Source organism: Panthera onca, chromosome F1, assembly GCF_046562875.1.
Source record: "Panthera onca isolate mPanOnc1 chromosome F1, mPanOnc1 haplotype 2, whole genome shotgun sequence".
Lineage (NCBI taxonomy): Eukaryota > Metazoa > Chordata > Mammalia > Carnivora > Felidae > Panthera > Panthera onca.
This window is the reverse complement of record NC_138355.1, coordinates 70,295,962-70,314,516: the sequence shown is the minus strand read 5'-3', so window position 1 is coordinate 70,314,516 and position 18,555 is coordinate 70,295,962. Positions and strand designations below refer to the sequence as shown.

At 44.6% G+C, this 18,555-nt stretch overlaps 1 protein-coding gene across 7 annotated transcripts in view; it reads right to left on the bottom strand.

The window, feature by feature from the left end:
* Positions 1 to 18,555, bottom strand: part of LOC132685877 (GON-4-like protein) — a 75,619-nt gene that overhangs the window by 55,660 nt on the left and 1,404 nt on the right. For 4 of the 7 annotated variants that reach the window (XM_078441362.2, XM_078441365.2, XM_078441366.2 and 1 more), the window contains exons 1-3: positions 16,927 to 17,016; positions 14,233 to 14,763; positions 7,960 to 8,145 (exon numbers count right to left, since the gene is read on the bottom strand). In XM_078441362.2, coding sequence (XP_078297488.2) covers positions 7,960 to 8,145; positions 14,233 to 14,737 — 691 coding nt within the window. In that variant the 5' untranslated portion in view covers positions 14,738 to 14,763; positions 16,927 to 17,016. Of the gene's footprint in view, positions 1 to 7,959; positions 8,146 to 14,232; positions 14,764 to 16,926; positions 17,018 to 18,440; position 18,555 lie in introns of those variants that run through there. The other 3 variants (XM_078441364.2, XM_078441368.2, XM_078441363.2) reach the window with 3 other exon arrangements.

Genomic DNA, 18,555 nt, shown 5'->3' with positions numbered 1-18,555 from the left:
GCTCAGAGCCTGGAGCCTGCTTCCGATTCTGTGTCTCCCTCTCTCTCTGCCCCTCCCCCGTTCATGCTCTGTCTCTCTCTGTCTCAAAAATAAATAAACGTTAAAAAAATAAAAAATATAAAATAAAATAAAATAAAAAATAAAAAAATAAAAGCCAAAAGGTGGTTCTTTGAAAAGATTAATAAAATTGATAAACCTCAAGCCAAACTTACCAACAAAAAAAATCAGACTTCTCAACAAAAAGTTTCCAACCAGAAATAAAGAGGACAGGGGTGCCTGGGTGGCTCAGTCAGTTAAGCACCCAACTTCAGCTCAGGTCCTTATCTCATGGTTCATGAGTTCTAGCCCCTCGTTGGTCTCTGTTCTAACAGTGCAGAGCCTGCTTGGGATTCCCTCTCTCTCCTTCTCCCTCTGCCCTTCCCCAACTCACTTACTCACTCTCTCTCTCTTTCTCTCTCTCTCTCAAAATAAATAAATAAACCTAAAAAAATCTTAAAGATACCCCAAAATAGAGGCACTTGGCTGGCTCAGTTTGGTGGAGTGTGCAACTCTTAATCTGAGGGTCATGGAGTTCAATCCCTGTTGGGTATGGAGATTAGTTAAAAACTAAAACCAAAAAAAAAAAAAAAAAAAAAAAATCCCAAAATAAGCCTTTTATAAACAACTTTACATCAAAATATTTGACAATTTAGAGAAAACATACAAATTCCTCGAAAAACACAACTGACCAAAACTGACAGAAACAGGAAATCTGAATAGTCCTAAAATTATTAAAGGATTTACTCCATAATTTAAAATCCTTTTGACAAAGAGAACTCCAAGCCTAGGTAACTTCTTGGTGAAGTCTTACAAAATTTTGAGAAATAAATAATAGCCTTACATAAACTCTTCCAGAGAGTGGACAATGATGGGAAACTTCCCAATTCATTTTATTATTTTTTTTAATGTATGTTTATTTTTGAGAGAGACAAAGTCAGAATGCGAGTGGGTTAGAGGCAGAGAGAGAGGGGGAGACACAGAATCCGAAGCAGGCTCCAGGCTCTGAGCTGTCAGCACAGAGCCCGACACGGGGCTCGAACTCACGAGCTATGAGATCATAACCTGAGGTGAAGTCGGATGCTCAACCAACTGAGCCACCCAGGTACCCCCCAATTTATTTTTTATAAGGCCAGTTACCAAACACCAACACATGAAAAAGATATTATAAGAAAATTAAAGCCAGTACCTCTCATAAATAAAGACACAAAACCTTGAATTATATTATCAGGAAATGGGTCCGGCAGCTCATGGAAAGTCTGATACGTCATGACCAAATAGGTTCATCCCAGAAACGCCAGTTTGCTCTAACACTCAAAACCCAATCACATTTGTCATTAGGTACATGCACCTAAACACAGAGTTTTAAAATATGTAGAGCAGGGGCACTTGGCTGGCCCCATCAGTGGAGCACACAACTCTTGATCTCAGGGTCATGAGTTTGAGCCCCACGTGGGGTATAAAGATTATTTAAGGGGCACCCGGGTGACTGAGTCTGTTAAGCATCTAACTCAGTTTCGGCTCAAGTCATGATCTCACAGTTTGTCAGTTAAAGCCCCACAATGGGCTGTGTGCTAACAGCTACAGAGCATGCTTGGGATTCTCTGTCTCCCTCTCTTTATCTTCCTCCCCTCACTCTTTCTCTCAAAATAAGTAAATATTAAAAAAAAATAATAAACAAAACCTTTTAAAATGAATAAAAGTATATAGAGCTAGGGGCGCCTGGGTGGCTCAGTCGGTTGAGCAACCGACTTCGGCTCAGGTCATGATCTCACGGTCCGTGAGTTCGAGCCCCGCATCAGGCTCTGTGCTGACAGCTCAGAGCCTGGAGCCTGTTTCAGATTCTGTGTCTCCCTCTCTCTCTGACCCTCCTCCGTTCATGCTCTGTCTCTATCTCAAAAATAAATAAACGTTAAAAAAAAAAAATTTAAAAAAAAAGAAAACTACACACTTCTGAATAATCTGTGGGTCAAAGAAGACATCCCAAAGGAAATTAGAAAATATTGTCAACTGAAGTCCATGAAATATAACATATCAAACAAAATTTGCGGGGCACAGCTAACACAAGTGTTTAACAGGAAAGTGACACATTAAGTACTATTAAAAAATAAGAAAAGTCTCAAATCAGTGATCTAAGCTTCCACTTTAAGAAAACCAGAAAAAGACCAAATTAAACCCAAAGCAAGAAGAAAGCAGACAAAAATCAATGAAATAGAAAACAGAAAAATAGAGAAGTTAATGAAATCAAAATCTTGTCCTTTGAATTCAAAGATGAATACTGAAAACCTTCTAGCCAGAGTGGTTAAGACAGAGTGGTTAAGAAAAAGACACAAATCACCAGTATCAAGAATAAAAGAACAGACACCGCTGCAGACCCTACAGATAAGAGAAAGATAACAAAGGAATATTATGAAAACACTTATGCCAATAAATGTGACAAGGTAGACGAAACAGACAAATACCTTGAAAGATACCAACTGTAGGGACACCTGGGTGGCTGTCAATTAAACATCCAACTTTGGCTCAGGTCATGATCTCACAGTTCGTGGGTTCAAGCCCCATGCACTCTGCATTAGCGGCACAGAGCCTACCAGGGGATTTTCTCTCTCTCTCTCTCTCTCTCTCTCTCTCTCTTTCTCTATCTCTGGCTCAGGTCATGATCTCACAGTTCGTGGGTTCGAGCCCCATGCACTCTGCATTAGCGGCACAGAGCCTACCAGGGGATTTTCTCTCTCTCTCTCTCTCTCTCTCTCTCTCAATCTCTCTGCCCCTCACCAGCTCATGCGTATGTACTCTCTCTTTCAAAATAAAAAAATAAATATTAATAAAAAGGAAGAAGTAATACCAATTCACACACGCTCTTCCAAAAACAAAAGCACAAAAAGGGAACACTTCCCAACTCAGCATGACCCCAATATCAAACCATACAAAGACAGTACAAGAAAACTATCGACCACAGATACAAAAATCTTTAAAATACTAGCAAATCAAATCCAGCAATATATAAAAAGGGTAATATATCATGGCCAAAAGGTGTGGCTTACTCCAGAAATGCAAAATTGCTTTCAAATTTGAAAATCAATCAATATAATTCACTATATCAACAGATCAAAAGCAAAAACAAAAGACAATCTCAATAGAGGCAGAGAAAGCTTTTCACAAAATCTAACATCAATTCACCATAAAAACTCTCAGCAACTAGGAACAGTAGAGAACTTCCTCAATCCAATACACCACAGCTATAAACCAGCTTCAGCTCCACGGTGAAAGACGGAACGTGCTTCCCGGAGACCAGGAACACAGGAAAGACGACCCCTCTCGCCACTTCCCCTCAGGGTTGTACACAGTAAAGGGGGACTTACAAATGGAAAGGAAGAGAAAGAGGGAGGGAGATATAAAGGGAAGAAGAGGAAGAAAGAGAAATGAAGGTAAAAAAAAAAAACCCTTCTTCTCAGATGACATAATTATCTCTGTAAGAAATTGTTAAAGAATCTATAAAGTAAGGGTGCCTGGGTGACTCAGTCCATTAAGCGGCCGACTCAATTTCAGTTCAGGTCACGATCTCACTGCACTGTGAGCGCAGGGCCTGCTTGGGATTCTCTCTCTCCCTCTCTCTCAAAACAAATAAACTCTTCCAAAACAAAAAAGAATGGGGGCACCTGGGTGGCTCAGTTGGTTAAGCATCTGATTTCGGCTCAGGTCATATTCTCTCTCGGTTCGTGGGTTCGAGCCCCATGTCGGGCTCTGTGCTGACCACTCAGAACCTAGAGCCTGCTTCCAATTCTACGTCTCCCCCTCTGTCTGTCCCTCCTCCGCTTGCACTCTTTCTCTCAAAAATAAATAAACGTTAAAAAATAATAATAAAATAAAAACAAAAAAGAATCTATAAAGTATATACAGCTAATAAATGAATTTATAGCAAAATCACAAGATATACTGATATACCCAAGCCTACTCTATCTGTATGTTGGCAACAAACTAGAAGTTGAAAAGAAAAACTGACATGAGCATAAAAAAAAATGCATGTTTCATAAATCTAAAATATAAGTGAAAAATGTATATGGTAAAAACTACAAAATATTGCTGAGAGAAATTTTTAAACGTCTAAATAAATATATGTATCTTGCTACGGATTAGTAGACTCAGTACTGTTAAGATGACAACTTTCTTCCCAAATTGATCCACAGATTCATTTCCAATCAGTATTTCAGCAAGTATTTTTGAAGAAAATAACAACCCCATTCTCAAATTTACATGGAAATGCAAATGACCTAGAATAGCTCAATAACCTTGTTTTAAAAAGGCGGTGGTGGGGGGGGGTGCACCTGGGTGGTTCAGTCAGTTAAGCATACAACTTCCATTCAGGTCATAATCATGTGGTTCATGAGTTCGAGCCCCACGTCGGGCTCTGTACTGACAGCTCAGAGCCTGGAGCCTGCTTCAGATTCTGTGTCTCTCTCTTTCTGCCTCTCCCCGGCTTGTGTGCACGCATTCTCTCTCTTTCTCTCTCTCAAAAATAACATTAAAAATAATAAAAAATAAAAATAAAAAGGACAAAGTGAAGATTCATACTACCCGACCTCGACACTCCCTGTGAAGTTATACTGATCGAGCCTGTGTGGTGTTGGTGAAAGGTTAGACACACAGATCAGTGGGACAGAACAGAGTCCAGAAAAGTCCACGCTAATATGGCCAAGTGATTTTTTTACATAGGTGCAAAGGTAACTTATTTTTTCTTAATTTTTTAAATGTTTTTTTTTTTATTTATTTTTGAGAGAGACAGACACAGAGTGTGAATGGGGGAGGGGCAGAGAGAGAGGGAGACACAGAATCGGAAGCAGGCTCCAGGCTCCAGGCTCCAGGCTCCAAGCTGTCAGCACAGAGCCCAACGCAGGGCTCAAACTCATGAACTGCAAGATCATGACCTGAGCCAAAGTCGGACGACAAACTGACTTGAGCCACCCAGGTGCCCTATGTGCAAAGGTAATTAAATGGAGAAAAAATATTTTCCAAAAATAGTGCTGAAATAAGTGAACATCCACATGCAAGAGAGTCTCAAACATACCTCACACATGATGATACAAAAATTAACTCAACATGGTTCATACACCTAAATGTAATATGTAAAACCATACAACTTGCAGAAAAGAAACTCTGTGACCTCAGTTTGGGCAGAGTTCCTTTTCTTTTTTAAATCATTTTTTTTTTTTTTAAGTCTGCTTTCCTCCCGGTGTGCAGCTCGACCTCACAACCCTCTGAGATCCCGAGTCTCGAGGTTCCCCAACTGAGCCAGCCGGGTGCCCCAGGGTTAGGCAGTGTTCCTTGATATGACACCAAAACCATATTCCACAAAAGTAAATCCTGGAGCATCTCCCTGTAGCTAACACTAAAACAACGTGAGCACGATAACGACAGTACTGCATTGTAACTCAAATAATAAAATAAATATCTCAGTCCATACTCACATAAAAATTGAAAAAATAAATAAATAATGAAGAAGGGACAGGTCCTCTTTAAAGTTTATTTCTTTTCAGGGAAAGAGAGTGAGAGCATGTGTGAGCAAGGGAGAGGTGGGGGGAAGAGAGAGAATCCCAAGCAGGCTCCATGCTATCAGTGCAGAGCCCAACGCAGGGCCCAAACTCATGAACTCCTGAAACATGAGATGATGACCTGTCTGAGCCAAAATCAAGAGGCGGACACTTACTTAACTGACTGAGCCACCCAGGTGCCCCAGGACAGCTCTTCTTTATAGAAAATCCCAATTAATAGAAGGAGAAGGCATGACAGAAATAAAAAATTGCCATTAGAAGAACACAGTAATGGAGCATCTGGGTGGCTCAGTCAGTTGGACATCCGACTTTGGCTCAGGTCACGATCTCATGGTTTGTGAGTTTGAGCCCCGCGATAGGCTCTCTGCTGTCAGCACAGAGCCTGCTTTGGATCCCTCCCTCTCTCTGCCCCTCCCTTGCTGGTTCTCTCTCTCTCTCTTTCAAAATAAATACATAAAGTTAAAAAAAAAAAAAAAAAGCCTGTTACAGGCAATCTACCAATGGATGCTAAAATTAGTGGACAAAGATTCGAAGATGAACAGGATAGATGCATAGTTTTAAAGTATTTCCTGCAAGATATGTACTGATTACAAAAGGAATGAAGGCAAACAACAGAACAATGAACTAACATTTCACCAAAAATGATCTACAGATGGCCATAAACACATGAAAATATGCTCTGTAGCATTATTCCTTGGGGAAATGCAATTGAAAACCAGGAGGAAATACACCTACTAGAACGGATAAAATTAAAAGTCTGACAGCGGCTGGCTGGAGGCTATCAGCTGCAAATCTCACATACTGCAGGTGGGAGTGTAAGATGGTCCGGCCACCCTGGAACACAGTTCAGCAGTTTCTTACAAAGTTAAACATAAACCACAAGCCCCAGCAATGACACTCCTAGTTATTTACCCCAGAAAAATGAAAATTTATGTCTATCGAAGACCTACATGTGAATCTTTATAGCAGTTTCAGGCAAAACCTGGAAACAATCCAAATGCCCATCAACTGGTGAACAGGTAAACTAACTGTGGTCCTTCGTTGGAAGAGAATGAATACTACTCAGCGATGAAAGCACGAATGAATCTCAAAGGCATCAGACTAGGTGAAAGATACCAGATGCGCAAGGCTCCGTACTGTATGACACCTCACGCGTAATAACACCGTACAAAACGGGAACCTGCCAGAACAGAAGGGAGACTGGCAGGTGCCGAGGGCGGAGGATGAAGGCCTGCAGAGGGGAATGAGAGAACTTCTGCGGTCAGAGAGACATCCCATATGCTGATGGTGGTGGCTGTTACATAATTTTTCTTATTTTTAAAAAATGTTTGTTTATCTATTTTGAGAGATAAAGCTCGAGCAGGGGAGAGGCAGAGAGAGAGAATCTCAAGCAGGCTCCACAGTCAGCACAGGGGCTTGATCACACAACCGTGAGATCATGACCTGAGCTGAAATCAAGAGTCAGACACTTAACTGACTGGGTCACCCAGGTGCCCCTAGAAGTCTTTATTCACTTGTGTGTATGTGTTATAATTCACAATAAAAAAAATATAATATTTAGGGGCACCTGGGTGGCTCAGTCAGTTGAGCATCCAACTTCGGTTCAGGTCATGATCTCGCAGCTTGTGGGTTCAAGCCCTGCGTGGGGCTCTGTTGCTGACAGCTCAGAGCCTGGAGCTGCTTAGCATTGTGTCTCCCTCTCTCTTTGCCCCTCCCCCGTTCACACTCGCGATCTCTCTCTCTCTCTCAAAAATAAACATTAAAAAAAAATTTTTTTTACGTACAATATTTCAAACAAATGTAAAGAGGCCTAATCCTATGACCTAGCAATTACACCCAAGGAAAATCAGGTGCAGATGCTCACCCAGACACCTGCACCAGGAACATCCACGGCAGCACCAGTCAGAGTAGCCCGCAACTAGAAACCATCCTAATGCCCGGTAAGAGCTGAATGGATAAAGAAATAGTAGAACACTCCAAAAGGCTACTACACAGCAATGAAAACGAGCAATCCACAAGTACGTGCAGCAACAGGGGCCAATTTCATAACACGACAACACAAGTGGAAAAAGGCAGTCACAAAACACACATACATACGATTCCACTCATAAAGTACAAAACAGGTGAACCAGGAAGTCAGAATAATGGTCCTGCAGGGGTGGGGTGTTGGTAGTAACTGAAAGGGAGGGCCCTGGGTGCAGGTAATATTCTGTTTTTGATCCAGTTCCTGCTTGCATGGGTGTTTGCAATCTCTGAAATTCAGTGAACTTGGATCTCTTAAAATACGTGCAGTTTTCTCCATATTGTGCTTCATATTACACTTCTATAGAGAGGGTTTTTAATTAAAAAAGAAAAAAAGAGAAACAAAGCCTACCCATCGGAATGAAGAGTCCGCCGTCCTCTGTCTCATCCTCAGCTTGCGGAGCCAGAGTCCCAAGTGGCTTCTCTTGGGGACAGGCACAGACATGTGACGGAGGGGACTTCCCAGGCAGGGCTCCCGGTTTGGCAGAGTGGGCGCCTAGAGGCAGTGAAGGCATCTCCCCTCCAGACTGAGGTTTTCCTGGAAGAATCACAAGGGTTGCTCCACACTGTGCCCATTTGCAATCATACCAGGTTGCAGAAATCAGCATTTTGTTATAAAGTCCTCTTCAGCTGGGTAATTTCATTAATGATGCACGTACTACATAGGTATTCCTCTCTCTTAAAGACAGTATCCTAAGAAAAATACCGAAATCAAAGCTCAGATCCAATTTGCTCATCTAATGTCAGGGAGCTGAACCAGATAATTGCTAAGGTCTTTCTACTTCTAATATGCTTTGAGTTATGCATTTTTTTCCTATGGAGAAATCAGAACCCTAATAGTGGGGTGGGGGGTGTTATACTTCTGATGACAAAGGGACATTTTATATGGACAATCATTAACACCACATTTAATCTCTATAAATGATATCCATTACAAAATGTCCTGAACTTTCTGACTCTGTAAATTTTACAGAGCAGGAGAGTAAAAACCACCATCAAATTATAAATACGTGGTTGATTCTATGGTTCACTAGACAACTTTCTCCTTTTCATCTCAACTCTTCATCGGTGCCATCGTTCCTTCTTCTGGGGAAGATGGGGTGTTCAAAAAGCAAAGCACTCATGCTGTATCAAAAGTAAACATTAGAACCAAGTTGTCATGAGGAAAAGAATACATACAGGCTTGTGTACGGGCGGAATATCTACAGACTATACACAAGGGACTGCTGAACTGCCTGCCTGCTTCTAAGACAAAGACCTGGGGTCCAGAGGACAGAGTGAAGGGGTGCCTACCTTTTCACTATGCACCCTCTGTATTTATGAATTTCTTCCATGTCTGCATATCATAAAGTCAAAAAATTTTTAGGGGCGCCTGGGTGGCTCAGTTGCTTAAGCGTCCAACTTTGGCTCAGGTCATGATCTTGCAGTTTGTGGGTTCGAGCCCCATGTCAGGCTCTGTACTGACAGCTCAGGGCCCGCTTTGGATCCTCTGTCCCTCTCTCTCTGCCCCTCCCCGGCTCGCTCGCTCTCTCTCAAAATTAAATAAACATTTTTAAGAAATCCATTAAGAAGGAAGATCTCATGAAATAAAAATTTTTTTTTCAAAAAAAGATCAGGTTGTTTATCACTGAGCTCTGCCCAAAGTAGCCTCTATACTCTCGACTCCTACCTCATCAACATGGCCAGTTTCAACTGGTGTAAACAGGATTTGAAACTGGACCACCCTCCACACTCCAACAAAGAAAAGAAGTTTTAGTTTTAAATTAAGTATGAATCAATCATTGACTGCATTTACTCTTCAATCTTCCATCCTCCATTTCTGGAGCCCATGGTTACTCCACGACGTCAAAACATCTGAGGGCTTTTGCTTTTAACGGGGACTGGACAAGAAGTGAAGTCCTGAGTCCGTCAAATCAAAAGTTCCTCTCAGTCAAATACCTTAGAAAAGAGAACTTCAATCAACAGCACAGCATAGTGCTCTCATTTTTTAAAAATTTTTTTTAATGTTTATTTATTTTTGAGAGAGGGAAAGAGACAGAGCGTGTTCAGGGAGGGGCAGAGAGAGAGAGAGAAGGAGACACAGAATCCAAAGCAGGCTCCAGGTTGTCTCTGAGCTGTCAGCACAAGCCTGATGCAGGGTTCGAACTGGTGAACCAAGAGATTATGACCTGGGCCGAAGTCAGATGTTTAACCAACTGAGCCACCCAGACGCCCCAACATAGTGCTCTCATTTAGTCAACACTCTTCATAATTTTTAGATTAATGGTGTCAACATTTCAAAACTGAACCAACATAAAAGACGTTTTAAACAAACATACGAGAAGCTCACTTTGGTAGCTAGTTTCCATCGCTACTTTTACTACGGAAAACACATCTGGAACTACTCTAACACTGTCCCTACCGTTTATAGGCTGCACCAGTCTCTACATAGAGAAAACGTTCCTTTTTATTTTTCTTTTTTATTTTTTCAGTTGTATTTAAGTAATCTCTACACCCAACAAAGGACTCAAACTCGACCCCAAGATCAAGAGTCACACACTCTTCCAACTAAGGCAGCCAGACACCCCGAAAATGTTCCTTTCCTATTACCCAGTCATGTTGCTTCTCAACTTAACTCTCCTCTCAGAGAACCCCACAGGACCCCCGCTTTTCCTTCCCTCTGTCCGTGTGCTGGAGGCTGAAAGCCCCTAGAAACGGAAGCTGAGAAGAGTAAGAGAGACACAGAAGGGAACGCCTCACACAGAGCACATCTGTAACTTGTTTACTGCCAGCCTAAGAACTGCGAATGGATAACATGAAAGTAATTCGCTGAGAAATGCCCAAGGCAACTAATTACGAGCTGAAATCTGCCGAAGTTAATCATTTTTACAAAACAAAGAAAAAAAAGCACGAGGAGAAATTAGATCATATAAATCAATTTTAAAAGAACAATTAAAATTCTGAAGACAAAAAAAGAGGCTGGGGGTGGGGGGAAAATTCTGTTAGAACACACACCAGTGCAGACGGAGTTTAATCCCTAGCACCTGCAGCCTAGAAACGATTTAGCAGGTGCACGGAATGTAACAACTCGCTGACCGGGTAGCCCTGGGACATGTGTTCCTAAACCCTCAGGAGATGTCTGACATGTCCCACAGTACGAACCCTTATATTCTATGTTCTTTCCCATACACACCTAGGGTAGTTTAATTTATAAATTAGGCAGGGAGGTTACCAATAACTAATAATAAAAGAGAACAATTAAAACAATATACCGTAAAAAGTTATGTGAATGTGCTCTCCCCTCTCAAAATATCTTCCTGTCCTGTCCTCACCTTTCTAGTGATGACGTGAGATGACGAAATGCCTACGTGAGGACAGGATGTGAGGTGAGTGACGCAGCCTTGTGACCCGGTGTTAGGCCACTACTGACCTTCTGACGACAGTACGTCAGGAGGATCATCTGCCTCCAGACCAAGGTTGATTGAGGATAACTGAAACTACGGATAAAGGAGAACTACTACACTTCAACCCAGACTTTTTTTGTCCTTGTTTTTGTTTTTTTATGTACTCATAATACTAAAATGTTACTTACAAGAGAACAAAGCAACTAAAAGAACATACAATAAATTCTTCTTAAGATTTCTTTTTTTTTTAATGTTTATTTTTTGAGAGAGAGAGCACACAAGATCACGAGCAGGGGAGGGGCAGAGAGAGAGGAAACACAGGATCGGAAGCAGGCTCTGCACTGACAGCAGAGAGCCCAATGTGGGGCTTGAGCACAAGAACCATGAGATCATGACCTGCGCGAAAGCCAGACACTTCACTGACTGAGCCACCCAGGCACCTCTTTAAGATTTCATTTTTGGGGCGCCTGGGTGGCGCAGTCGGTTAAGCGTCCGACTTCAGCCAGGTCACGATCTCGCGGTCCGTGAGTTCGAGCCCCGCGTCAGGCTCTGGGCTGATGGCTCGGAGCCTGGAGCCTGTTTCCGATTCTGTGTCTCCCTCTCTCTCTGCCCCTCCCCCGTTCATGCTCTGTCTCTCTCTGTCCCAAAAATAAATAAAAAAACGTTGAAAAAAAAAATTTAAAAAAAAAAAAGATTTCATTTTTAAGTAATCTCTACACAGGGCTTGAACTCACAACCCTGAGATCAGGAGTCACATGCTCTACCGACTGAGCCAGCCAGGCACTCCTGTACTAATTTTAGTAGTAATTACTGTGGGTAGTAAGGTTGTGGGTGATTTTTTTTCTACCTTAAATTTTTCAGTATTTTTAAAAATGCATATATATGAATTTTTAGTCTTCTTTTCTGTTTTGTATGTTACATTTCTTTTTTTATGTTTTTAAGTTTATTTATTTAGAAAGAGAGCTTGTGCACACGAGAGAGAGAGAGCGAGCACACACAGGGGGAAGAAGCAGAGAGAGAGGAGAGACAGAATCCCAAGCAGGCTCTGCACTGCCAACACAGAGCCCAAAGCGGGGCTCTCACAAACCCTGAGGTCACTACCTGAGCCAAAATCAAGAGTCAGACGCTTAACCAACTGAGCCACCCAGGCGCCCCTTGTATATTACATTTCTATTTAGCAAAAATTAAACAAAAAGTTACTCACGGGGAGAAAAAGGATTCTGGATAGACACCCTCATAAGGTCCTTCTTTTCCAGGTATTGCTTGTATACACAGCTCATTACAGTGCAAGATGGCAGAATTCACTTCTAATTATCCAGCCTCGTGAGGGGGAGTGGTATTACAGCTGACCGTAAACAACGAACGTTTATCTCATTCACCCACGCCTGGACCTCTGAAAACTAACCCCTGGAAACGTCTGTAGACCCCATTCCTCAGCAGCAGGTGACTCTGAAGCCCTGGGGATCACCCACCCCGCCCTACTTGACTCCCGGGCCCTTTCCAGATCCCCTGCCTTCGCGTCACAAACACGCCCGGGCCTGAAGGAGACATTTCAGTGGCCCTGCTGTCCCCCAGGGCCATGTCCACCCTCTTGCCATGGAGCAGACACTGCTGCCCTCCTCCTCCCTCACCACACCTCCTCGTCCCAGAAACTCCCCTGCACCCTCTCCAGTGCAGCCTTCCGTCAGGCCCCATCCTCCTCTTTCCTTACTCACGAACTTTCAAATGAAGTGCCTCGTTCTGGACACCCCTCCTTCCTGAGATTTCTCCTATCACTTCCCCAGTTTTCCCTCTCTGCCATCTTCTTCCTCAGCCTTAGATTGTCAACTTCCTCCACGTTCCTTTCCACACAGAAGCACAACTCACACTTTGAACATTTCTGCTCCCACGTCTCACCAGACTCCAATCTCAGAGTTGTATTTTATCTTGACGGCCCCAAATCAGCTCAGGCAGCACGCGTGGAAGGACGAACTCCTCTCCAAGTGCCTCAGTGCCCGTGCCTGGAAGCTGTCCGACCCAGCACTGGGGCCAGAGAACTGAAACGATGCCAGTCTCTGAGCAAGACTAATTCTCCCTCCTGATGTCTCTAGGGTACGCCTTTTTCTGACCTCACTGCCAACATCCCAGACTGACCCTCTGTAAGGTCTCACGGGGAAGCCAGCAAGGCTCTGTGTCATCCGCACCCGCACTGCCCCTGGGAAGCCCTGCTACATGCCCGCACACACAGCACCTCAGCGGGACGGCGGAACCTCTGGGGGACCGCGGAACTTCTGCGGGACCGCGGATCCTCCGGGGGACTGCAGAACCTCTGCGGGACTGCGGAACTTCTGGGGGACCGTGGAACTTCCGGAGGACGACGGAACCTCTGCGGGACGGCGGAACCTCTGCGGGACCACAGATCCTTCGGGGGGCTGCAGAACCTCTGCGGGACGGCGGAACCTCCGGGGGACCGCGGATCCTACACAGGGCTGCAGAATGTGCTGCTCCACCTCCTCTCCTTCCCCGCTCTATGGAACCCCACCAACCCAGCCAGTCCCAATTTCAAAAATCCGAATGACCCCTACCAGACACCCCAGCGCCTACATATTGCCTTCAACTGCTCCAAATGGATAATATGGTTATGTCTCGTCTTCCCAGCTACCCTAGAAAAGAGCTTCCTGACGGGAGAACTATGCTTTCTGCTCCTCTTACTTGTGAACCAGCCATCACCTACAGGACGAGGTCCAGTGCTTGAGCATGAAAAAGAAAGCCCTTCACAGTCTATACACAACCCACCACCCGGAAGTCATCGCTCACTTCTTCCAAGCAACCACCTCACCATCCTCTTCTGCCTCGGCGCCTACTACCCTTGGCCTAAGATACCCCCTGCCACCATCTGTCAAACTACGACTCCTCCCTCGAGGGTTACATCATCTCTTCAGAGCCCCGCCCAAAGTCCCAGGCAGTAGTGCCTCCTTCAAGCGGCTGCCTCTCCTCCAAAAGCCCTGCTGCACAGACACAACCGAATCACAAAAGGCCACATAGTTCACCCCTAGAAAGGAAAGAAAAGGATACAGAAGAGGATCTAGGGAAAGGGAGGGAGAAGGTCTCCACCCACTCATAAAGTTCACTGCCGACCCCCACGAGCTCCACAGTCCCAATCCCACACTGGGTCAGTTTCCCCTTTCAGAAACACTGCTTCGTAAGGGAATGCCACCTAGCACCGACCGGGGAAACGTGGCTCAAGCCGTTTCATATCTTACCTCCTTCTTCCTTGACTTCTTCACTAGGCTCTCCTGAAAAAGGCTCCTTTGTAACAGGATGATCTCCTCTATCTTCTTGGGGAACTGGCCCAGGCCTGAGTGCAATCTTCTTCCCTCTCCTTGAGCCAGGGGCCTGGAGCTTTCCTTTACCAGTGTGTACAACAAGAGGCTGAGAAGACTCCAAGGAAGGTAGGGCGATGCCCTGAGAGATGGCCGCGTCAACAGCTTCCAGAACTGGTGCGTTTGTGTCCTGGGTGAGCACCCTGGAGCTCAGAGGTGGATCCTCCTCACCAAGCTGATTTCCTGCCTCCTGCGCGGTCTGCACTTGGAGGCCAGCCGCTCTGCCATGACTTGGACCCCCAGAGAGTGACGCTGACCCCAAGTCTTTCACCTGGTCAGTCACTGGTTTAACAGCGGACTCCAGGTCTAGGTCCTCTTCCTCCTGGCTGCCCTGGTGCTGTGGGGACCCAGTCACCGTAGTCCTTCTCTTCTTACAGGGCAACATTGTACAAGTCCCACCTGGGTTCCATCCTGAAAGGAGAAAAGCAAGTTCTTATCACCTTCATATTAATTAACGATAACAGCATTTCTTCAAGCACCTTTCCACTTATTCATGTTCAGTCAGGGACACAGTACTTTAGACCAAATGCACAACTTCCCACTTCTTTTCTTTTTTTTTTTCTTTTTTTTTTACATCTATTTATTTTTGAGAGACAGAGTGAGACAAAGTGAGGGTGGGGGAGGGGCAGAAAGAGAGGGAGACACAGGATCGGAAGCAGGCTCCAAACTCTGAGCTGTCAGCACAGAGTCCGATGTGGAGCTCCAGCCCACGGACCGTGAGATCATGACCTGAGCTGAAGTCGGATGCTCAACCAACTGAGCCACCCAGGCGCCCCCGCAACCTCCCATTAGATGGGAGAGGAGTGACCGTGGTCAGAGTGCCGGGTTCAAACCCTAACTCCACCACCGATTAGCATGTTATCTTGGCTGAGCAACTTAACCTCTCTAATCTTCAGTTTCCTCAACTGAAAAAGATAGTAATTGTTCTTACCTCATAGGGTTGCTCTAAAAATCAAACAGTAAGTGATTAGTAAACGTCAGTGATCGTTACTATCAGGGAGGCAGAATAGCATGATGCCGAGAGCAAAGTGGGAGTCACAATGTCTGCATTTGTTTCCCAAGTCAGCTTCTCTCCAACTTTCTGAAACTGCATAAATTACTTAACCTGAATCTCAGTTTCTTCAGCTATAAAATGAAATAAAAACAGCATCTATGTCATTAAATAGTAATTTATCACATCAATAATGTGTGCTATTGCTGTTTTCATAAACAGGTAGCCCCATCAACAGAAACAACCCAAAAGCAAAGTGTGGTTGTTTAAAAAGGTTAAGCTATATTAATAGAAATTCTGTTTTGAAAACAAGAGATTCCTATCATTCTCTATGCTATGTTACTTCTCAACTCTTGGCCTCAATTCCAGTTTTCACATCCTAAGGGCAACAACTGGAGGGCATCTTCTTTTACATTCTTATAGCACCTGTTTGTAAACCTCTTTTACAGTATTTATCACTTTTGTTATTCTCCTGTCTGTCTCCTTCCCATCCCTCCTTCCCTCAAAACTACGTGCTCTTTGAGGAAAAGGATTCTTTCAACTAGTACCCCTAGTACTTGGCAGGATGTGCCTACTGGATACTCAGTGAATGCTCCCTGAAGAAACGAAATAATGAATGAAAGCGCATGAACTTCTGAACTTCCTATCCCTAACTTATCCTATGCACATGGACCACGAGTTAAGCATCGTATGGAAAATGACTACATCATTCTACCCAGAAAAACTGTACTCTCATTAAAATAGGTCCAAGAATAAAATAAGTTGCCTAGTGTTATGCTAACAATGCTCAGGCAAAGTCTGAATGCCCATCTATCAGAGCACTACATGAAAGCCTGGACTAGAGGAGTAAGAAAGTTCTCTTTCAGTCTCAACTGTGATGTTATTTTAAACCTCCCTAATTCAGGAACGCCCGGTTGGCCCAGTAAGTGGAGCGCAGGACCCTTGATCTCAAGGTCATGAGTTCCAGTCCCACATTGGGGAGATTACTTAATAGAAGCAAAATAAAAACTTTTTAAAAACAAATAAAACAAGCCTCCCTAATTCAGGCACCAGGAAATCCCCACCCCAAAATCAGCTGATGGCCTTTTCTTAGTTATTAAAGACTCTGTCGACCCCTGTGAAGGAGGGCGGTGAGGAGGTAAGAGGTGGAGTGGGAGCAGCTAGAAGAGTCCTACATTTCAGAGACGAATGACAGCTTCAAAAAAGAAAAAGGACAGAAAGAAGGCAGCTACTAGTCAAAGTCAGCAGCGCGCAGAGATGGGCTCCAGACACTTCGAACGCAGCAACCCTAAAAAGGCCCCCGCCTTGGGAACTCGAGTCACCCTTAACAGGGTGAATGAACGCGACTCCGGGGCAGCGCCAGCGCGGGCCGGTCCGGGGAACAGATTTCACCAGGGGGTCCTGAGCGCGCTTCCCACCGCGGCGCCGAGAGCCGGCCGCGGTCCCCACGCCCCGCCAGACACCTTCACGCTCCACCTCCTGTCACGCACCCCACGCCAGCCCTCAGGCCCGACCCCTCGGCCCGGACGTCCAGCTCCCACCCGCCTCTTCCCGCCCCGCCGCACGCGCCCCGCCGCCCTCACCAGCCGACCAGATCCCGCGGAAACCCAACCCCGCTCCCGCCGGAAGTCAGCCAACGGCAGCGACTGACGTGCGCGCCCCCGAGCCGCGGTGCGCGGCGCCAGCCAAGGAGCATGCGCTGACCTCCAGGCGCCATGCTAGGTGCGGGCGGACTGAAGCCGGCACGTCGGTTGTTGGCGAAAGAATTTAAAGGAATGTCTCGCTTTGAGCTGTCCCACTCAAAACAAAGCTGCGGGTTGCAATTCAGTGGCTGAGGTTGACATCTCTCTAATCCTTCTCGCCGCGAGATACCAGGAATCGGGACCGAGAAATGGCGAACTCATAAAATTGCAGAAAGAGGACTCCTGGCTTACAAATAGTGCGGTTTTCTGAATAAAGTGAATGCGATCTTGAACTCAACCCGTAGTGATTATTGATGCTGTATCATACTCTTCTTGATGCTGTATCATACTCTTCATTTCACAAAATGTTTTCATTTACGTTATCATAGGTGATTTGATCTTCACAAGAAACCCGATTGTTTCTTTCACAAGAAACAATGTATATTATACCTTCCAATTTACACAGAACAGAAATTTCTGTCTCAGCTGGAAAGGTGGTTTCACAAAGACACACAGCTATCAAGGGGAATCGGGCATCCTCTAGCTTCTAGTGCCATGATCCAGTGCCCGGGAAGGTGCCTGGGGCAGAGAGTCGATGTTTATTAATTCAATACATGGGTTTTGAATGATTCCTAGAACCATGTTCTTTACACTTTTCTAGAAGGACAGAATGTCGGAGTTGAAAAAACACTGTCTCAATTTACAGGTGAAGCATCAACAAATATTTATGCACTTAAATAATTTGATCCTGATCCTGTCTGTAAACAAGATGAAAGCATCCACAGCCAAAGAGAGTGAAATTGAGGTAATCATGGAGATTACTGCCAGTAGTCTATAACCTGAATCACCCTACCTCTCCCAAATGCCAAGGAAGTCTCTAGAAGGTTGGAGTTTTGTCTGTCCTGTTTTTCAACCTGCAGAATACACAGATCTGTTGGTTTGCTCTTGTTCTGCCCTTATCTCTCTCCCTCTCTCTCTCTCTCTCTCTCCCCCTAAGCAGCCCTATGCACTTGAAGCTTTTGGAAGAGAAATACCCACTACCTTTGACACACGAGCCTTAAAAAAGAAAAAAGAAAAAACAAAACAAAACTTTAATTTACACACCACAAAATCCATCCGTAGATTGTAGAATTTTGCTTCTACAATTATTCCCAGTAACTTTTCAGAGTTATGCAACATCACCTGGTTTAGTCTTTAATCAGAGCTGTTGAAGTTTAAATAAGTTCCCATAATAACCTTTAGCGGTCTCAGAAATGCCTAACAATAATGGCAAACGATACTGAAATGCAGGCAGTATAGAATTTTCTTTTTCCAAAATTCTGGAGTCCCTGTCATCCAGAACATTCTGCCGCTATATTAAGCCCCGGAACCCGGAATCACAGGATGTATAGGACCTCAGATGAAAATGTACCTACACTTCTGGCTCGGGCCGCGGGGCTTCTCGCCTTAGGGACCCACAGCCCGCCAGTGGGCGGGGTCTCGTCCCCAAGAAATCTCGGCGACGGGAGGGGTCCCCTCGCGGAGAGCTTC